At 54.4% G+C, this 19,614-nt stretch overlaps 1 protein-coding gene across 7 annotated transcripts; it reads right to left on the bottom strand.

The window, feature by feature from the left end:
- Nucleotides 1-1,769: 1,769 nt before the first annotated feature.
- Nucleotides 1,770-10,303, bottom strand: ISLR2 (immunoglobulin superfamily containing leucine rich repeat 2). 7 transcript variants are annotated; one of them, XM_066278129.1, is made up of 5 exons: nucleotides 10,225-10,303; nucleotides 9,830-9,997; nucleotides 9,127-9,416; nucleotides 6,748-6,884; nucleotides 1,770-5,376 (listed from the first exon to the last, which is right to left on the bottom strand). In XM_066278129.1, the coding sequence occupies exon 5, from the start codon at nucleotides 5,366-5,368 to the stop codon at nucleotides 3,140-3,142; it is 2,229 nt and encodes a 742-aa protein (XP_066134226.1). In that variant the 5' UTR covers nucleotides 5,369-5,376; nucleotides 6,748-6,884; nucleotides 9,127-9,416; nucleotides 9,830-9,997; nucleotides 10,225-10,303; the 3' UTR covers nucleotides 1,770-3,139. The 7 variants fall into 7 exon arrangements, with proteins under 7 accessions (XP_066134226.1, XP_066134231.1, XP_066134228.1 ...); XM_066278134.1 differs by having other exon boundaries at nucleotides 9,127-9,309; XM_066278131.1 differs by lacking the exon at nucleotides 9,127-9,416 and adding an exon at nucleotides 7,425-7,516.
- Nucleotides 10,304-19,614: the final 9,311 nt, after the last annotated feature.

Below are 19,614 nucleotides of genomic sequence, written 5' to 3'. Positions count from 1 at the left end.
CACATATCAAATGTTCAGACATACATAAGAGAGTTCCAAGAGGGCTAGCATTTTAATGGGCAGTCAGTAGAGTGTCACAGAACCCTGGTCTTTCACCTCCAGCACCCATCCATTCCTGTCCTGTGGGCAGGGCCTGGCCTTGCTCAGGAAGCATGAGGCCTAGACAAGCAGTGTGTGTATCCTTAGGAAGACTGGCCTAGGATAAAGAGGTGACTAAAGTTTCAGCAACTCTGCACATTCCCCTAGGGACACTCAGGCTCCTAGGAAGTTGGAAGGTCTCCAGGAGAGTCCCCAATCCTTAGGATGATGGGGATGGAAAGAATCCCTTCTCCCCCTTTCCCTTCATACCCATGACCAGAGGATTGGGTTGGACCAATATTGATAAGTACTCAGAGACCCAGCCAGGCCTCTGTCCAAACACAGTCATGTGGGTAGAGTCCTAAACCAGCCATAGGAATTGGGCAGTCCCTGCCCCCTGCTCAAAGGCAGCATTTTCAGGTAGGAAAAAGCAGTACTTTTTCTAAAAGATGTTATTTCTGAGCTGTGTTTCTGACACTGGGGTGGGCTGCCTTGGCAGGCTTCTGGCCACAACTCTCAGGAAATTTCTCCCCAAGGTAGTTGCTCTGGTCTGGGCATGGAACCTGGGCTCCAGCCCTGGGGAGTGTCACAGCCACCACCTCTGATTTGAGGTGACAGGAGACAGGCTAGGATAGTGTTCTGGTTGTCTGGTCCTGGGCCTGGTCCCCAGCCAGGACTGGTCCAATTAGGAAGACCAAGCACCCACAGAGAATAGGGATGGAATCTTCATCAGCTCCCTCATGGCTATTCCTCTACTCATCCATCTTCTTTCCTGGCCACTCCCTGTCCTACAGGGAGATTCGGCTGAAATGCATAGCCTTCCCAGGAACAGCACTCCAGGCTAGTCCTGATCATGGTGGATCCCTCTGTCTCTTCTGTTCTCCACCCAAGAAGCCCCATTTCTGATACTATTAAATCAATGTGCTTTAACCTGATTCTACCTGTGCACCCATCTCAGTCTACCTGGCAGCCTCGCACACCCTGGCAGTTGTCCATGGACCACACACTGAGCACCAGCCCCCACCTCCCAACACTAGTGCACAGGCACTAGTCTCCAGGGTTAAAGGTACCAACTTGTTCTGTGGAATCAACCCTGCCAGGCTGCCCCTTTTCTGCTCTTCATCCCGTTCTTTGCCTGATCTGTAGTTTGTTGAGACTTCTTTTGTGCAAACCACAGTGGTCTTGCCCTTGTGAATCTCTCCACTGGCTTCTCAAACCACTAGAGGCTGGTGTTGAGACACAGAAACTCAGCAGTTTCATACACACTCAGCCAACACCCCATCATAGGGACAGGGTCAACCCAAGGAGAACTGTGCACACACCCTGGAGTTTCTCATGTTCAGTCTTCAGCGACACATCCTCTCCTTAGAAGCCCACCCTACTCTCTCTACCAGCCCCCCCCTTATACACACACGTGGTTTTGCCCCTCCACCCTGGAGCTGGAGGCATAGGCAGCAGATGTCGGGTGTGAACACCTGGCAAAATCAAGGGACAAACCAGCAGGACATCTCAAAAAGAAAGGATCCCAACTGGAGGAGCCTGGGGCTCCTTCCTTCTGCGGTTTCCTCCCGCATCCCCCTCCACACTCCCTCCCTCTGTTCGCTGACAAAGAGTCACCGAGCCCAGTTCGAATCAATTGTTTTATTGACTGTGTACATACAGACACGCCTTTAGAAAAGGGCGCGCCCCCCCAGGGGGGGATGGGCGGGGGCTACCTCGCTCAGGGCCACACTTGTGCTGCGCTTCACGGACCGGGCTGGTCCAGACGTTGGAAACCACCCAACCCACCCCACCCTGACACCGATACTTTCCTTCAAGAACCGAAAAAAAAGGAGCCAGAGTCTCCGAGAGGCGTCCACCCTCCTCTTCCCTCCTCCCTCCCCGCCCACTTGACCGCCCGCCCCTACACTACACGATCACACGACACAGGACACAGAGTTTTCTTCTACACAGCACGCTTGTCTAGGACTAAAGCAAGGCGAAGACCATTGTCGCGGAAGAGGGGTAGGGGACGGGGAGGAGGGACTTGAGGACCCAGGGGCTTTTGTCTGTCCTGATCCTGCTGCGACAGCTCTCCCAGGGGACCCACCCGGGACGCCACAGTTGAGCCAAGGTCTGGGCCCCATGCAGCAGCGGGAGCTGAGCTGTCAAGTGCACCGATCTCTTGAAACCCAAGTCTTCCACAACGAAACTGGCCCTGGACCAAACACGCACCCATGGGGGGCGGAGCAAGGTCTGAAGCGCTTTAAGTTAGGTGAGAGGGCGGGAGAAAACGGTTCCCTGCCCCCCAACACGCTCGCGCCCCCCCCCCCCCGCTCCCAATTTCCCCAAAGGCTGGGAAAAGTCTTAGCACCAGACCCGGAGTGTCACTGTGTTTTTTAACATAACGTGAATATGAAAATCTGAGCTCGGAGCTCAAAGGTGGCTCTGGCACCAGCTCAGCTCCAGCTGGTCAGAAGCAGAGTGGGGTGGGGGTGGGGTTTGGTTCCTAGTCTCAAGGGAGCTTTGAAACCAAATACTAGGGAGTTGTTGTTCCTGAACCCTGGCTTTCAGGACATGCACCCTGGAAAGGGTTAGAATAGGGGTTGAGGCGGGACCTCACAGCGCTCTGCGCTAGGGACGTCTGTCTATTAAGGGTCCCGGGCCAACCCCCTAGCCACAGAGTTACTACCAGATGCTTCCAATGTCTTCTCTCATTTCCTCTTGCTCCAGGGCTCTCGGTGGGTGGGCTGGGGGGCAGATTTCGAATATAACAATTGCGTGGGAATGGAGAGGCGTGGGTGTCGCCTCAAGGTCAGCGGTGGTGTCTTAATGGGGAGCAAGGAGCAGGGAACTGTGCTTGCGGAGGGATCCAGCCCACAAGGACAATGTCGGTCGTGGGTGTGGCAGGGGACTGGTGAAATCGTTTTACTCCCTACTAGAAGTCCCCTGGAGTCAAAGTCAGGGGGTGGGTAAGAGGGTGGGGTAAGTGGGGGAGGGCATAAATTCTGACAGCCCTAGGTTTCTGCTCCCAAGCACCCAAGGCAGGGGATGAGACTGGGCAGCTGGGCAAGCTGAAGGTTCAGCCCACTGTCTGCCTGTAGTTGCCGTTAATCTCCTGAGCAATGTTGACCGCTTCAGCACCTAGGGGCAGCCGGTCACTGTACTCGGAGCTCGCCTCGAACTCCTCTTGGTTGGCCTTGGACTGGGACTCCACCAGCGAGCAGGCTGCCAGGCTCTCCTCCCTCTTCAAATCTCCACCTGGGTCCCCCTGCTCTACATTTTCGTCAAGGTCCGCCTCGGGGGCCTCCTCTGGCTCCTCGCCACCAGCTTCGCCACCTGCTGGGTAGCTTTTCTCGGACTCGAGGTAGGAGGCACGTGGGTCGAAGTCCGTGGCGATGCACTTCTCCATGGGGTCAGGGACTTGTGGCCGCAGGATCAGACGGTAGGGCTTCCCGGGGTGTTTGGCCAGCAGATGGCAGCAGGCGGCGCCCAGCAGGGGCACTGTGGCTAGTACCAGGAGGAACACGCTCACCGCTACGATAACCAGCAGGGAGGGCAACTCTTTCTTAGTGGTGAAAACCACCTGCACGTGGCACGCCTCGCCTGCTTGCGCCAGGCACACGGAGTAGTTGGTGCCAGGACGCAGGCCACGGAACCAGTAGGCGTTGACACCCTCCTCCACACGCGACCACTGAACTACTGCACCACCCCCAGCCGGGCACAGATAGAGTCGGCGCAGGGGCCGCTGCCCAACTCCCCCAGCCCCGCCAGGCATAGGGCCCCAGCGCGCCGGCAGCGGCGTCAGTTGCACCCGCGCCTCGCGCTCCGCCACGTCCAGCGCAATGACACCCAGCTCAAAGACGTGCGGTTTGAGGTCGGTGCTCTGATTGAACGCGTGATTGGACACGTACCGTGAGGGGTCCCTGTGACCACATCGCTGCTCCCCCACCGGGTCCGACGAGACCTGGTCTTCCGCCTCCTCTCCCTCGCCTGCCTCCTCCTCAGGCCCCGCCTCTGTCTCCCCAAGGATGTTACCCCGGGCTGGGCCTTGGCCTTTGATTTTGCCCTCGGGCTTAGAGGGTAGGACACTGTTACCCCGGCCTTTGGCTGTGGACTTGCGCTCAGAGGTCGGGGCCTGCACATCCGCGCCTTCCCCGGTGCTGGGAGCGTGCTTTGGAGGCCCGGCAGCCGCTACTACTACACGTACTGAGGTGGAGTTGGCGCCCAACTCGTTGTGAGCACGGCATGTGTAGACGCCTGCTTCCTTGGCAGTCAGGAGGGGCACCAAAAGGGAGCCGTTCGTGAGTGCCAGAAAGCGTGGGGTGGCTGGGGGCGAGGGCCAAGCGGGTGCCGGAGACCAGGTTGGGGCCTCTGCCTGGGTCGGCCTGTTCCCATCTCCTTCTTCCTCTCCGTCTTCCATCCTGTCCCCGTAGTCCTCCCTGCTGGGGACCGGCGACTCTAAGACTACGGTGCCACCCGGGATCTGAAGTTGCCACTGCAGGCGGGGCGTAGGGTGTCCTTCCGCGACGCACTGTAACATGAATGCCATGCCGGCGCGCAGGGTGCTGCTCGACTCCTCGATGGGCGGGTCGGTACTCAGACGCACACTGGGTGGTGCACAAGATAGAGCCGGCAAGCGGTGCACCGGAACGCCTTGTAGCGCGGTTGGCGTTGCGCACGCAATGGAGTCGATCTCGGGTAACGAGACTCTGGTGTTCGTGGCCCAGGCCTGCAGCCACACAAGTCTGCAACCGCAATGGAAGGGGTTATGATAGAGTTGCAGGTGTGACAGTGCACTTAGCCCGTCGAAGGTGCCGGGAGCCAGGGTACGCAGTTGGTTGTTGTTGATGCGGAGAGAGCGCAAGTCCGGCAGCGCACCGAGTGCATCCGGGGGAAGCGAGCCCAGGCGGTTATGGTTCATTTTGAGCAGCTGTAGCGCGCTCAGGTTACGCAGGTCGCTCCAAGGGAAGCTGGATATGAGGTTGTGGCTCAAGTCGAGGTTCTTGAGCTGACTCAACACGGCCAGCGCGCCTGGCTCCACGGTGCGCACCTCATTGTGCGCCAGCCACAGCGAGGTGACCTGCGTGACATCGGCAAAGGCTCCATGCCGCAGCACGCTGATCTTGTTGGCCGACAGACTAAGCGTGGTCACGTTGGCCGGTAGTCCTTCCGGCACTTCCCGAAGCTCCTTGTAGGCGCAGTCGGCGAACTGGTGCGCGTACTTGTCCACGCACGCGCACGGCTCTGGGCACGCTCCCGCCACTTCTGTCAGCGCCCAGGCCAGCCACACTGCCCACAAGGGCACCATTGCGGATCCTGCGGGTGGAACCGGGGGAAGAGGTGGGGGAAGGTGACTTGGCGGCGAGCCTCAGCTTCCTTCCCCCATCGAGCTCTGCCTCTGCAAACTAGTCTAAAGGAGACTCCAGGACTCCGGTAACCTACTCTATGCCCAGGTGCCTCTCTTCGGCATGGGTGGGGCCCAGTAAGAGTCTCAAGATTCAATGCATGCTCCCTCTCCGAGCCCTAAACTTCCTTTTCCAGCGGCCTTCTACCTTGCTCTTTTTTTTCCTCTCTCTCTACCTACATCCTCACCCTGACGCTGGCCCTGTGTACAAGCTCTGCCGTCGCTGGTCTGCCTTAGACTCTGCACTGACCCCAGTCTGTACTTCTAAGCCATTGTTTAATCGCGTGAAAGGAATACACAGAGAGGGTATTTTTGTCTGTGTCTGGTGCCCTCCCTCCAACTCTTTGTCCCCTGTACAGCACTCGCACACACGCCCATACAGAAGAACAATACAAACGCACGCTCGGGCCACCGCCATCAAACCGCCAAGTTCTGTAAGAGGTTCACAGCACATTTTGTAGACACGCAAATACAAAGGCACCCAGACAGACACAGTATACCCTGGAGACCTCATTGTTCTCTCAGCCGAAACCACCATTTGTACAGGGTTCTCGAACAACGGTGCAAAGCGCTTTCCTGTTCACTGTGGGAATTGACAGACACAAAGACACAAGTCCTCACGGGAACCGCCCCCCTCCCGCACACACACACAAGGACACAAGCGCACACTGTACACAGCCCTCCACTAAGACTGAAATCCCGGCGGATCAGCAATGCGGAGAACCTGTGGCGGGAAGCAAGAGCCGAGGAACCCGCGGAAGCCGACTAGCAGGCCCCTCAGCCCGCGACCTAAGCTACCTGCTTTGGGTTGCAGCTCCCTCGAGGGAAGAACCAGGGCTACTCAGTCAGGCTTCCATCTAAGGAAGGAGGTCTTCCCCCCATGCATGGACCGGGAGCATTGAAGGAACGTCACTAAAGGTCTCTCCCTGATCCGCGGAGCCCACGGGGCTCCCAAGGGAGCCGAGGGGTCCCTAGCCCAGGGGTCATGGGGGCTGCCACTAGCTAAGGAAGTAAGGGAAGTTTCAAGATTCTGCTTCTTTTCTGCAGTTTTACGATGCTCCAGGGACCCCTCTCCAATAAAAACCTTCTTATCCCCAGCCACACAAATGCACTTACACAGCCCATTCCCACCTAGGGCTCCAGGCAGGATCGGCACAGCCCCTCCCACATTCATCTTTGGGAACCCTTGATCCCCTCACTCCACTTTTGCTCCCGAGGACGGCTCCTCCTCATCCCTCCCCCATCTCAAAGGGACCAGCACCCCAAGCCGGGTTTACCCTCACCTGGATCGAGGTTGTGAGGCGATCCTGCTGCTAGTTGACTCCTTGAACGCTGCCTCTGGCTTCAACCTCTTCTCCAGGCTTGGTTTCTCTGAGCCAGGACGACAGCCCCAGGGCGCTTCCCACATCTGTTGCTGCGACTGTGGGGAGGACAGGGGAAAGGGTCCTGAGGACCCACTTCAGTTTTTCCTTTCGTGTCTGTTTCTCCCACTTCTCGCTATCTGCAGATTGAAGAGTGTACTGGCGCGCTCCCGGTTGGGCAGGGACGCGCACAGCCTCTCCCACCTCCTGCATCTTTAACATTTGTTAACGCGACAGAGGCTCTACCCTTGGTCAGGGCGCGTTTGGGCCCCCCACCCCCGCGCCTACCGCCCTCGGCTGGGCTCTTCCCAGTTCCCCACACCTCCATAGCCCATGTTCCCCTCTATTTACACATCTGCAGACATTGCTGCCGTTCCTTATCTCATCGCCCCAACCCACACACACGTTCAACCGCATTAACATAGACTCTCACCCCCTCCACGCAGTCGACCTTCACATGTTAGAATTATCCATCATCATGCAATCATCGCATGGATGCGTTGAACTCTCACCACAGTCATGCACATCTTCATAGGCACACCTTTCTCTAGGTCACCCACCATTCTCCCTGTCCCGAACGCACACATATTCACACGTACCCTCACGAGCAGGTCCCGCCAGGGCCCGTGAGCTGCGCCGCTAATTGAACGGGAGCTGCTGTTACGCCCCGCAACATGTGAGACAAACCATCCTGGAGGAATTGGGGGAAGGCAAGGGGTCGTATTTTGCCTTTAAAATCTTTTTTGCAAAGGAAGGTAGTGCAGCATACAGACCTCGAGTGGGACCGGCTGAGCTGCGGGCAGCGGAGCTCGCGCGGACCCTTCCGGCCCGTAGTCCCCCCTCTCCCATTAGCTGCCTCCTCCCCAAGCCACGTTCAACACAATGCATAATTGATAGTGTTAGCAGAGCACCTCACCCTCCCTATCATTTTTGCCTCGATCTGGGCAGATACAAACCCTTGCTTCTCCCCCCTCCCCCGCCGCCCCCGCCCCCCGCGCCTCGCCCCGCGCCTGTCCAACCCGAACACCGGAATGCATGGCCTTGCAAGGCAAACGGGAAGCGATGCCCCCTCTCCAGCCCACCACTGCCGCTGCCCAGCCTTTTAAGCCCGACTCTTTACTTCTGGCCTTTTGTGGCTAAACTAGCGTTGAAACCCACGGTCCAACTCGCCTGCTTCTGCGCACCGCCGGGAGGGGCCGGGTGTGGCACGTGGGTTCAGACTCCACTTCCAGGAAGCCTGGATGAATGCACCCAACGCCTCACCCTCAGGTCTTGACAGAGGCGAATGGGGCGTCGGGGCTGCAGCAGACAACTGCACCGAAAGGGATTACACAACATCAGCTCTTCTGGAGCACTGTGGACTGGGAACTTAAGGTTCCAACACCGCTCTCCCTTCCGTTCCCCTGCCGGTATCTTAACAGCCTCTCCAGCGAACACACTGCCAACCTCACACGCGGTTCCCAGAGTCTGGGCTGCTCACCACCCTCCTAGTGTCTCACACGTGCACACAACAGCCAGTCTCCACACACACTCCAATACTTGTTCTTCCCGACACTCACTCCCTCTCTCTGGTGAAACCTCGACATTTCTTTTAGCGACCAGGGGGCAGAAGCGCGGGGATGTCAGTCATTTGGCTAAAACTCGATTCCTGTCCCCCCTGGACTGTCCACTGCAGCCCTGGAGACAGAGTTGCTGGCCAGAATCGAGAAATGGGTGACAGGCTTTCGGACATATGCAAAGCCCTTGCGGTCCCGGCCCTTCCATAGACACGGAGCTTTCAGGCCACCCTAGACTCCCCCAGCACCAGCCCTCACCCCGTGCTGCGGTGAGTGGATGGAGGCGCAGGTGAAGGCCCTCTGAAAGGCTTAGTCTCCAGATTTAAATGTGGAGCATTTTAATGAGCTAGGGTGGTAGGGGAGAGAGACCGGGAGAGACCCAGCGAGGAGTAATGTATCTAAAGAATCACTCCACCCAGGTTCTGAGGATCCTTTGTAAATTAAATATGAACAGACCGGCAAAAGCAGGCTTTATGTCCCCCCCCCCCCTTCCCTCTCCACCTCCTGCTGTCGCTACAGGAGGCCAAGCGGGCTGGGACCAGAGCCTCTTGCTCAGCTCAGAATTCAGAACCCGAAACTTCATTCCACCTACGACTGTAGTCCCCGCAGCCAACCCAGGGGGAGGGAGCAGGAGGGGCGAGAGCACTTTGTCCTTATGGTTGGACTAGGAAACACGTCCTTAGTTCAGAAGTGAGTCTCAGGGGTTTGGGCCTGGCTGGGTCGGGAAGGGGCTTAGCCGGCGCACCTGGCAAAGCCTCTTTGTCTGCGGCGGAGCAAGGGGGTCTTCCTGGGAGTGCTGTCCCCGTCTTGGAAAACCTGAGGAGGTGGTTCAGGAAGCCTTGGCCGGAGAAGAGGAGTCTGGGGGCGTCGGAGGCCCAGCATCAAAGATGGGGAGTCGGATTCAGATGGCAGACGTTGGAGCCCTTCCCTGGTAGGGCGGGGTGGGGCGGCTGGCTCAGAGGTTGGGATCCAGGCTCCTGTGTGCAGGCGCGCGGCTAGTGGGCCCTCCACCCAGTTTCTACCTCTCTTCTGGTTCTTTTTGCGAGGAGGCGGACGGAGAAGTGGGCAGGCAGGGGACAATTTGGAAGGGTTGAGGGACAGTAAGACAGAGGCCGAGGAGTGAAAGTGAGAATGGTTTCCCTCACTCTCCTCGGAGTGTTTCCCTGGACCGTAGGGACCTCTCCAGCCAGCATCCCGGGAACCTCCGGGGCCCGCGGGCCAAGAAAGAACCCTTTCCCTTGCGTTCTCGCTGGGGTTGCAGGAGCCGGGGGAAGGAGGGGGGACAATTCAGCAGGGAGCTAGGGCTCCAGGTGACAGGGCCGCCACTAAGGGCGCGATGGTCACCCAGAGAGGCGCGGGCTCCCGCTGGCCCCTGCGGTTCCCGCCCACTCTCCAACGAGTGCTTTTGTTCCCCGAGCGAGCGTGCCCTCGGGGTAAACAGCCCTTACCCTTGCCTCCGACCCTGGAGAACCCAGTGCCTGCCTCGGCAGCCTGAAGCCCGAGTTGCCCCTGGCAAGGTCCGCGGAGAACTCGGGTAAGGGCCACGACTCCGGGCTCAGCCGGAAGATGGAGTGATTGTTGTCTTGCCGCCAGGCGCGCCGGAGCAGTCTAAATGACTATAATGTTAATAATGGTACAGTAACTGAGGGGCTGGGGAAACGGGAGCTTAAGATACCACCCCCACCGCCGCCCACATCTTTGATCGTTAAAGAAACAGGCCCCTAATCGGATGGGTAGAGGTAGGTGTGGGGAGAGGAAGGGGATAAGCCTCCCAAATGCGGAATCTGTAGAATCCAGGCTAAGTAGGCTTTTGGACAGGATGGGGTTTGGACCCTAGACATACCCAAAGGCCGATAGCTGGAGCTCCGGGCTGCTTTTTGAGAAACAACTTCTAACTTCGAAGTTGGGATCTCCGCTGGTCCCAGGAGTGGGATGGGTCGAAACCCAGTGGATTCTGGCACTGGCTTCCCTGGCTCTGTCCATACAAGGTGTCCTGCCCAGGCCTGTTTCGCGCTCGCCCCCTGCTGGACACCGTTTGCAGGGCGCCGAGGCCGGGGAAATGTTTGGGGGCACTGGATTAGGAGGGCTGAGGCTGGAACCCCAGAGAGCTATAGCTAGCTGTCCTCTCTCTGCAGATCCCAGAGGCAATGTTCCAAAGTGCAGAATTCTTAATCGAGGCACCAAAGCCTTCCTTCCCATGTCCACCCAGCCTACATATACCAAGAATCTCCAACTTTCTTACTTGCCTAATGCAGGTACAGACCTCACTGTGCACCCTACTATTTCCAGCGACCAGAGCACAATGTAGGCACCCTCTGGATACTCGATGAAGGAATAATCCCTGGCACATACCAACGAATTTAGGCCTTGTGGGACAGAACCTTCCAGTACACCTTTCTCATCCTGGTGGGAGCCCTTTCTCTTTCAGCCTTGTTTGGAGCCTTAGAAGTCAGTCCTTAAGTCCATGACTTTGTCAGGAACCTATAAGATGTCTGAGATCTGAAAAAGGTCTTTTGGCTTTAAGAAGGGAGAAGAAAACTGTAACTGGAAAAAATAAATGTTTTATCAAGGTTCAGTTTCAATCATTGCAATGTACAAACCTTGCATCTAGTGTAGCACATGGGTAAGTTCATGGGTGTGGGGGGACCTCTGAAAGTTGGAGAGCCAGGGCCCAGGAGGGCATCAGATGTTCCGATCATGGCAGCCTGCTCAGGAGATCCTCCCCACAGCTGCCCTACAACCAGAATCTCCTAAATTACTCAGTGCTTCCCATCTTTCAGCTTCTGGTGGTCCTGTCCCAGCCTCACCCAAATCCCTCCCCATGCATACACATTCACACAGTGTTCCCATCATTTTCAAAACCTGCTTTCCTTTTCTAACTTCCAGCAGAAAGCCCATTCCTCTGTTTAACCTCCTCCCACCTTTCGTCTTTCCTTCCCCTTCAACACACTCTTCATTGTGGTTAGGAGGAAAAGTTCTAACATCAGAGTCTACCATGTACTACAGGTGTGACCTGGACCAAGCTACTTAACCTCTCTGTGCCATAGAAGAAAGGGTTGTACATAAAAATGATTATTTTATTGGGTTGTTGTGAAGAGTAAATGAGTCAATGCATGCAAAGCTCCCAGTACCTAGCATTTAGTGCTCAGAAATGAGCTTTTTTTTTTCAATAGCTAGAATTCGCCACCATTATTGCCTTGCAGAGTTGAGTCCAGGTGGGAAGTGATGTTCTGTTTGCATATGCCTCTGCATGCTTCTGCCCTTCCTCCCTCACAGAGGGAATGACCTTGGCCCTACCCTCAACTGCTTCTCTTCACCCCCCTCCATACACACTCACCTTGGCATAGGTAGCAATCAGAATCACCATTAGTATTTGTACAGACTTCTAATCTAAGATACTTCAACCTGCATTCTTGAGGTTGAACCAGGTGCACCTGTACAGGAAGAAGGGCTTGCAGCTGCAGCTGTAGTAGAAGGTTTTTAATTAAACTCACCATCCGTTTAAGTATTTATTGGGCTCTGTGGTTTTAATCATTTTCTAGGGAAAACACACACACACACACACACACACACAATTTACATATGGGAAGACTGCTGATATAGAGGAAAGTAACAACCTGTGGCAGTTTCCTGGAGGTGACTGGGAGGAATTTTCCTGAATGGTACAGATGAAGCTTGACATTATTAATATCTGGGACCCCATCCACAACCTTCCTCCCAGTGCTTTCGTGAAATTAGCTTAGCATGAAGGCGAAGCCCTTTATTGCCATCTCAATTTACAATGGCGCCTCCAGTGGCATCTCATGTAATTATCTAGGTCTGTACTTGTCTCGATAGAGGTGGGAACCCCTGCCTGGAGAAGGCAGCCCTCCGGCCCATGAGGGGAACATGCTTAGCTGTTCTGCCGAGTGTGGGCAAGACTGGTTCTCCAAAGAGGAGAGTCCAGGGCAGCCAGCCCCTGCCCAGCAGGGTGAAGGGAGAGCTTGGAATCGCTTCAGCCACTTCATTGGCAGATAACCAAATTTCTGTCTCAAAGTAGATTAAGGGTAGCATCTCACAAGCAGGAAACATGGCTGGCTTTGAGCTGGTTGACTGAAGAATGACTTCAGTGGGCCTAAATACTCTCTGTCTCTCTCCCCTGCCATCCTTGACAGGGTTGCAGCCTAAGACTTGTGTTCCTTGGTGCCCCTGGAGGGCTTGGCAGCAGCTGGGCTTACATGCTTATTGGTAACAGACTGGTGAATAGAGAGGCTGGATTCTTTCCAGACACCACAGCTTCCCTGCAGGCCTTGTCAACACACATTGGCTTAGGACTCCCTGTCTCTGAGCCGATTGCTGGCACAGGGGATAGAATTGATTGACTTAAAACAATAATCCTCTAGCCTTGAAACCGAGGTTGAGGAGTCCATTTCAAGATTCACTACACACAAGAACCCCCCCCCTTTTTTTTTCATTTTTCTGAAGCTGGAAACAGGGAGGCAGTCAGACAGACTACCGCATGCGCCCGATCGGGATCCACCTGGCATGCCCACCAGGGGGCGATGCTCTGCCCACCAGGGGGCTTTGCTCTGTTGCATCCAGAGCCATTCTAGCACCTGAGGCAGAGGCCACAGAGCCATCCCCAGCACCCGGGCCATCTTTGCTCCAATGGAGCCTTGGCTGCGGGAGGGGAAGAGAGAGACAGAGAGGAAGGAGAGGGGGAGGGGTGGAGAAGCAGATGGGCACTTCTCCTGTGTGCCCTGGCCGGGAATCAAACCCGGGTCCCCCACACGCCAGGCCGACGCTCTACCACTGAGCCAACCGGCCAGGGCCAAGAAACCCCCTTAAATAAAGCGTGGGGAAACTACATGATCAGAGTCATCTAATAATTTGTGAAAATGAACTGAAATGAAGCTGACCATAATGATAACAAACTGTATTAGATCTAACCCCTTATCTGGAGACTGGACCAGTCTATTTGCATAGTGTGTGAGCAAGGTCGGGACCCCGTGGAGGAACAGGGTCAAAAAGCTGTCTTAGAAAGCCATACATACCGACTAGACAATTCTCCACTTTCAAAGAATTCCTAAAAGGATAAAAATGTATTCTCAGAAATGCCTGTGCTGGCTCCAAAGCGATTTTCAGAGCAGTGAAAGCTTCAGTCTTTAGTTGAGGACTGATGAACAGGAGATGTTTATGAACTGAAGAATGTTCCTGCATGACTTCACACCCTGAACGTGTCACCCAGCCCCATGGCCGAGAAGAGAAGAAGCTCTTTGCTGTTGAGGTAGAACACAGAAGGAAGACTTCACCCTGGTTTTATGCCAAGTGGGGAGGCAGCACAAGGCTGCCAGCTTCCCAGACTCTGGGATGATCTTCAGCTCCTCCTGATGAGTTTCCACCATCACAGAGGCAGAAGGACAGATTGAGTGGGCTCTGTGGCCCTTCCAGTGCTGCTCTTCCCTGTCCTGGGGAGCTGTGGCTTTAGAAGCCCGTTTGAGGATGAGCCGGCTTCTAGGGTGCCTCTACTCAGGCTTCCTGTAGCAGAATATCTTCAGAAAGCCTGAGGACTGTGGCTGGCCCTCCTAACACCCTGGGCGGTTTCCCTGTGTGCCATCCCATCACACTGAGCCTGCCTCATCTCCTGAGGTCATCAGCACACCTGGGTCCAGGAGCTCCCCCTCCCCCTAAACATACTGCTTACTGCTCTGTGGGGAAGGAGAGTCCTGCTTCCAAAGGCCCTTCATGTAGGAGGATTCGGGGGCTGGAAGAAGTGATGTCACTAGTGACAAAACCTGGTCACTGAGTAGGTACATGGGCCCAAGAAGAAAGGTCAAGTCTGCCAGGAGCTGCCTGGCCGGTGAGGCATGCAGAAGGGAGACACAACTTTTCTTGCAGTCTGGCAACTTTCTGCTCTGCGACCCTCAGTTCATTGCTGCCTGGTGCCATCAGGGGACATTGAGAGGGCCACAATAATAAACACGTATTCTGAGACTCCACCCAAGGCAGGGTATGGGTTCAGGAAGTCCCTGCCTGGCTTGACTCAGGAAGCTCTGTACAGAGTTTGTCCTGATTTAGGCAGGGAAGTTGCTTCAGTGATTGCACAGCAGTCAGACATTGGCCAGAGGCTGCCTTGGGGATATAAACTTCTGGACACATCCCTCTCTGTGTCCAAAGGCAATCGGCTCCAGCAGCCCAAGGGTGGACCTTGGGAGAAAGCTGCAGGTGTTGAGTTGTCAGAAGCCAAGGGATAGATGTGCAGGAATGGGGGTGTTACATCATCCACTCCACAAATAGTCATTGAGGCTCCCCATGTTGCCAGGGCTGTACTTGGCATGGGCACAACTGTGAACCAGGCAGATGGCATCTCAGCCCTATGAGAGAGCTTATAGGCTCCTACATGTCTCAGCATGTTCTGGTCTCCTGGGTGTGAACTTTGGGGCTTCTGGAAGGCTAGCATCCCCTGTACATGCTCCATCTGCTCCAACAGGTCACCTGGGGTCACAGCTGGAAAACAGCCCACACCCACCTAGTGGACAGGAAGCTGTCCAGAGTCCCAGAGCCTCAGAGCTCAAAGCCTGGAGGTCTTCCATCCCTGTGCTTTCACATTATAAGTGGGAAGACTGAGTCTAAGAGGGAGGTCACAGAGCAGATGAGACTGTGCAATGCCCCCAGTGTGCAGCTTCTGTGGTCTAAGACAGGCCCATTTTGGTGACCATCCCTGCACTTGCTGGTTAGAAGGCCCTTGAGACTCTCCAATGAGGCCTCTCTAAGGGTGGTTTCTGGATGGGACAGGTGGTCCACTTCAGGTCTGTAAAAGCCCCACACACCCCTCCACCCCAAGAGACTGAGGTTGTGCTCAATTAGAGCAGCTCTAGTAATAGCATGCTGCCTCCCCCACTCTCCCCAATTGGGGTCCCACAGAAAGAGTACTTCCATCCAGGCAGCTGGTTGGGCAGAGATCTGGAGGAAGGAGGACCCTTCCTGAAATGGTATGTTGCAGAGTTGCCCTTAAGTAGGCACCCAGGCCAGGCTGGTTCTAATGGCTTTGTCTTGGGGACAACCAGGTGCAATTCGGTGTGAAGGGCCTGGAGCAGGAGGAGATCAGAGGTCAGTGTGTTGTGCCTGCTTTTCTACTGACTTCCTGTAAGACTTTGGAAAAGTCTCCTTTCTTGACTTCAGTCGCTCCTCTCGTGCCCTGGGGCTAATCATTCCTCCCCACCTATCTGCCTTAGCTGGGACAGTAGCTTGAGTCTGCTGTATTTTCACAGCTCGGGCCTGTCCCTACCAAACCCAAAATGAGGAGAGGTCCTTCTATGCAGCAACCTCTCAGGAAGGACAACCCCCCAGGCACAGCTCTCTCCAACATTTAAAGTGCCTCAAATAGGCCCTGGCCGGTTGGCTCAGCGGTAGATCGTTGGCCTAGCGTGCGGAGGACCCGGGTTCGATTCCCGGCCAGGGCACACAGGAGAAGCGCCCATTTGCTTCTCCACCCCTCCGCCGTGCTTTCCTCTCTGTCTCTCTCTTCCCCTCCCGCAGCCAAGGCTCCATTGGAGCAAAGATGGCCCGGGCGCTGGGGATGGCTCCTTGGCCTCTGCCTCAGGCGCTAGAATGGCTTTGGTCGCAACATGGCGACGCCCAGGATGGGCAGAGCATCGCCCCCTGGTGGGCAGAGCATCACCCCTGGTGGGCGTGCCGGGTGGATCCCGGTAGGGCGCATGCGGGAGTCTGTCTGACTGTCTCTCCCTGTTTCCAGCTTCAGAAAAATAAAAAAATAAAAATGAAGAAAAAAAAATAATAAAATAAAGTGCCTCAAATAGGTTTTCCTGGCGAAGCCCGTGTGAACTAGCCGGGTATGGTGGGGGGGGGCACCCACATGCGTGCTGTGAGCACCTCCACCTCCTCTTTTGGGCCTTATCTCTAGACACAGCTGGAAACTTGATGTATTTATTTGTTTCTCCCTGGACCTCCTCTGTCCAACCCTAACCTTCTGCCATCTGCCTGCAGATGGCTTTATCTAGTAGCTAGGTGGGGGCTGAAGCGAACTGTGCTGCAAATCTTTCCAGCGTGCAGGGTGACCCCGTCAGGGTAGAGGACACAATCCAGGAGGCTTGGAGAGATGGGAACAGATGTACCAGGAGAAGTAGTTGGGGACAGAATCACCCAGATCCTAAATGGACTAGAACCAGAAGAGAGGGAGAGAAGGGAAGAAGGAATAGGGAGGGGAAGGAAGGGGAAAAGGAGGGGTGAGAGGAGAGAAAAGGGGAGGTCAGCACAATGCCTTCTCCTCTAGGAGAAGTATAGTTTTTTTTTTGTTTTTTTTGTTTTGTTTTGTTTTTGTTTTTGTTTTTACAGAGGCAGAGATAGACAGGGACAGACAGACAGGAACGGAGAGAGATGAGAAGCATCAATCATCAGTTTCTCGTTGCACGTTGCAACTTCTTAGTTGTTCATTGATTGCTTTCTCACATGTGCCTTGACCGCGGGCCTTCAGCAGACCGAGTAACCCCCTGCTGGAGCCAGCGACCTTGGGTCTAAGCTGGTGAGCTCTTTGCTCAAACCAGATGAGCCCGCACTCAAGCTGGCGATCTCAGGGTCTCGAACCTGGGTTCTTCCGCATCCCAGTCCGACGCTCTATCCACTGCGCCACCACCTGGTCAGGCGAAGTATAGTTTTTTTAAAAAATATTTTTTATTTATTGATTTTAGAGAGAGACAGAGAGAAGGGGGGGAGCAGGAAGCATCAACTCCTAGTAGCTGCTTCTCGTATATGCCTTGGTCAGACAAGCCCTGGGTTTTGAACCAGTGACCTCAACATTCCAGGTCGATGCTCTATTCCCTGTGCCACCACAGGTCAGGCATAGTTATCTTTTTTTAATTGAGCATGGTCAATTCACAAAGTTTAGTGTTTTATGTGTGTTTTCTCATTAAATCCTCAGTTTTTGAAGCATGTATGATCACCCCCAGTTTACATATGAGACCACAGAGGCTAAGCAATTTGTTTAAGGTCACAAAACAGAGCTGGCATTCGAACTAAGTCCCCTGCAACACCCATGTTCTAACTTCCCTGCTCCTAAGCAGACAGGACAAGGGCACCACCATGGGCAGGCACTTCCTCCTTGGTTGGCCGGGTTAACTGTAAGATCAATCCACCCTGGTGTCAGCTGGGGAACTCTGAGGCTATGGAACTCCAGAAGAGCCTCAGCGTTTGAGTAAAGTCTGCCCCCAGGCCCTCTGCACACAGTCTGACAACAAAGCGTTTTAGACACTCAGACAAAGTGACACTGGATTCCACAGCATGTTCTATCACCCTTGTGTGGCTGGCTAGCTTTGTGGAAAATATCTGTAGTTAGCTTTTTGCAATCTGCTTGGCTATCAAGTTTGGGATGTTTGTATTTATAAACTGACTTTAGCATAGTTCAGGCAGCTGGTCTTTAAAGGATTCCTCTGGGCTAAGTTGAATGAAGTTCCTTGAGCCAAGAATGAAGGAATTATCCCCTCACTTGTCAGCAAATGCATTTTGTAAGGGTGGGTGGAGGTGTCCAAACTTCCTGGTTTTTTGTTTTGTTTTTGGTAGGGAGTCAGTTAAAATTCTAGACCCTTCTTTCAGTAGAATCCCTACCCACAGGCATCTCCTTTATTTATTTAAACTTTTACTTATTCATTTTAGAGAGGGGGAGGAGAGAGAGAGAGAGAGAGAGGGAGGGAGAGAGAGAGAGAAGGGAGAGGGAGGAGCAAGAAGCATCAACTCCCATATGTGCCTTGACTAGGCAAGCCCAGGGTTTTGAACCAGCGACCTCAGCATTCCTGGTGGATGCTTTATCCACTGTGCCACCACAGGTCAGGCAGGCATCTCCTTTATTCAAGGGTCTGGAGCTGGCACCTTGGTAGGGACACAGAAATAAATGAAGGTGCTGCCTTCCTCAGCCCCCAGTGCCAGGCCCTGCCACCAGGCTGAGTTGAGGACCCAGGCCACTCCAGGGAAGCATGTCCTTAGATACCTCTGCCCATGATCCCTTCTACCTCCTCCCAGCCTGGTCCCACCTCCTCCCTTACTGTGAGCAGAACCAAGTAGAGGGGTTACTACCCCCTGACACTTCTGACTTGTGTTGTGACTGGGGATGCAGATAACTCCCCTGAAATCATGCATCCTCAAAAGAGGCAGTATTACACCAGAGAGTAAAAACTGGTTCAAGGGGAAGGGAGGAGGGGAATCATAAACAATCTTAGGTATTCCAGTGGTTTCTGACCCTCCAAAGGACTGGAGGACATGAACGGATAAGCAGTATGTCTTTGTAAGGAAGATGTCACATGTTCTCTACTTGCAGGCGTCATGATCTTGTATGTAGAAAACCTTACATGGATGTATCAAAATTTCATTGCAAGGAGTCATTATTAGGGGAAAAAATGTCTAAAAAGGATACTTATAGGGTAAGAATGGGGAGGGGGAAGGTTTGAGAAGCAATAGTCTAAAAGAAAAAAATAGAATTAAGGTAAGTTTAAGTGCGGAGACCAGAAGGATGGGGCGTGAGCGTTCAGGTGCCGGAATTTTGCATCTTATGACTGGCAGACCATGAGGGCACAGGAAGGAGAGAGCTGGAAACTGGCTCCCTCAACACACAGTGGTGCACCCAGCAGTGTGGGCCCCAAGTGGCACCCTGGGGGCAAGTCCCAACTCTGCCATATACAACAAGCTTAATGACCTTGAGCAAGGCACTCAAACACTATCCTATGTTCATGTGTAACATAAGGGTGAGGATGTCACCACACCGGGCTCCTGGGCCGGCTAAATGAGGGACCTGTGTTTAGTGAGAAGATATTGTTGAATGTCTAGTGTTGTATTAGCTGAGTGTTGTTCACCAGGTTGTGCTGAAGGCTCTCACTCCTGGATTTGGCCCCTCCCCCTTCAGTGAGCTCAGGCATAACCCCTGCTGGGTGCTTCTAAAAGAGGGTGCTGGGGTGGAGGAGGGGCACTGTGCTTGGGGTGCCACATTAGGGGTCTTCCTCAGAAGCTTCTGCCCATCTGTCTAGAGTTTCATGGACTTTTTAATTGCTGCTAAAGCGTCAAATGCATGTGGCCCTCAAAGCGACTCAACTCCACTCCTAATCACATTCCTAACTCCAATTCTAACCTTAATTACCAAATATGACCCTAAATTTGATATAACCCCAAACCCTAACTTTAGGCCTTACCCCAACTCCTAACCCTACTCCCCATCTCTACCCCAATTCTAATTTGGGCCCTCACCTTTGCT

The sequence above is a fragment of the Saccopteryx bilineata genome, chromosome 4 (genome assembly GCF_036850765.1).
Source record: "Saccopteryx bilineata isolate mSacBil1 chromosome 4, mSacBil1_pri_phased_curated, whole genome shotgun sequence".
In the NCBI taxonomy this organism is placed as follows: domain Eukaryota; kingdom Metazoa; phylum Chordata; class Mammalia; order Chiroptera; family Emballonuridae; genus Saccopteryx; species Saccopteryx bilineata.
Note: the sequence above shows the minus strand (reverse complement) of the source record. Positions and strands in the feature narration are given on the sequence as shown.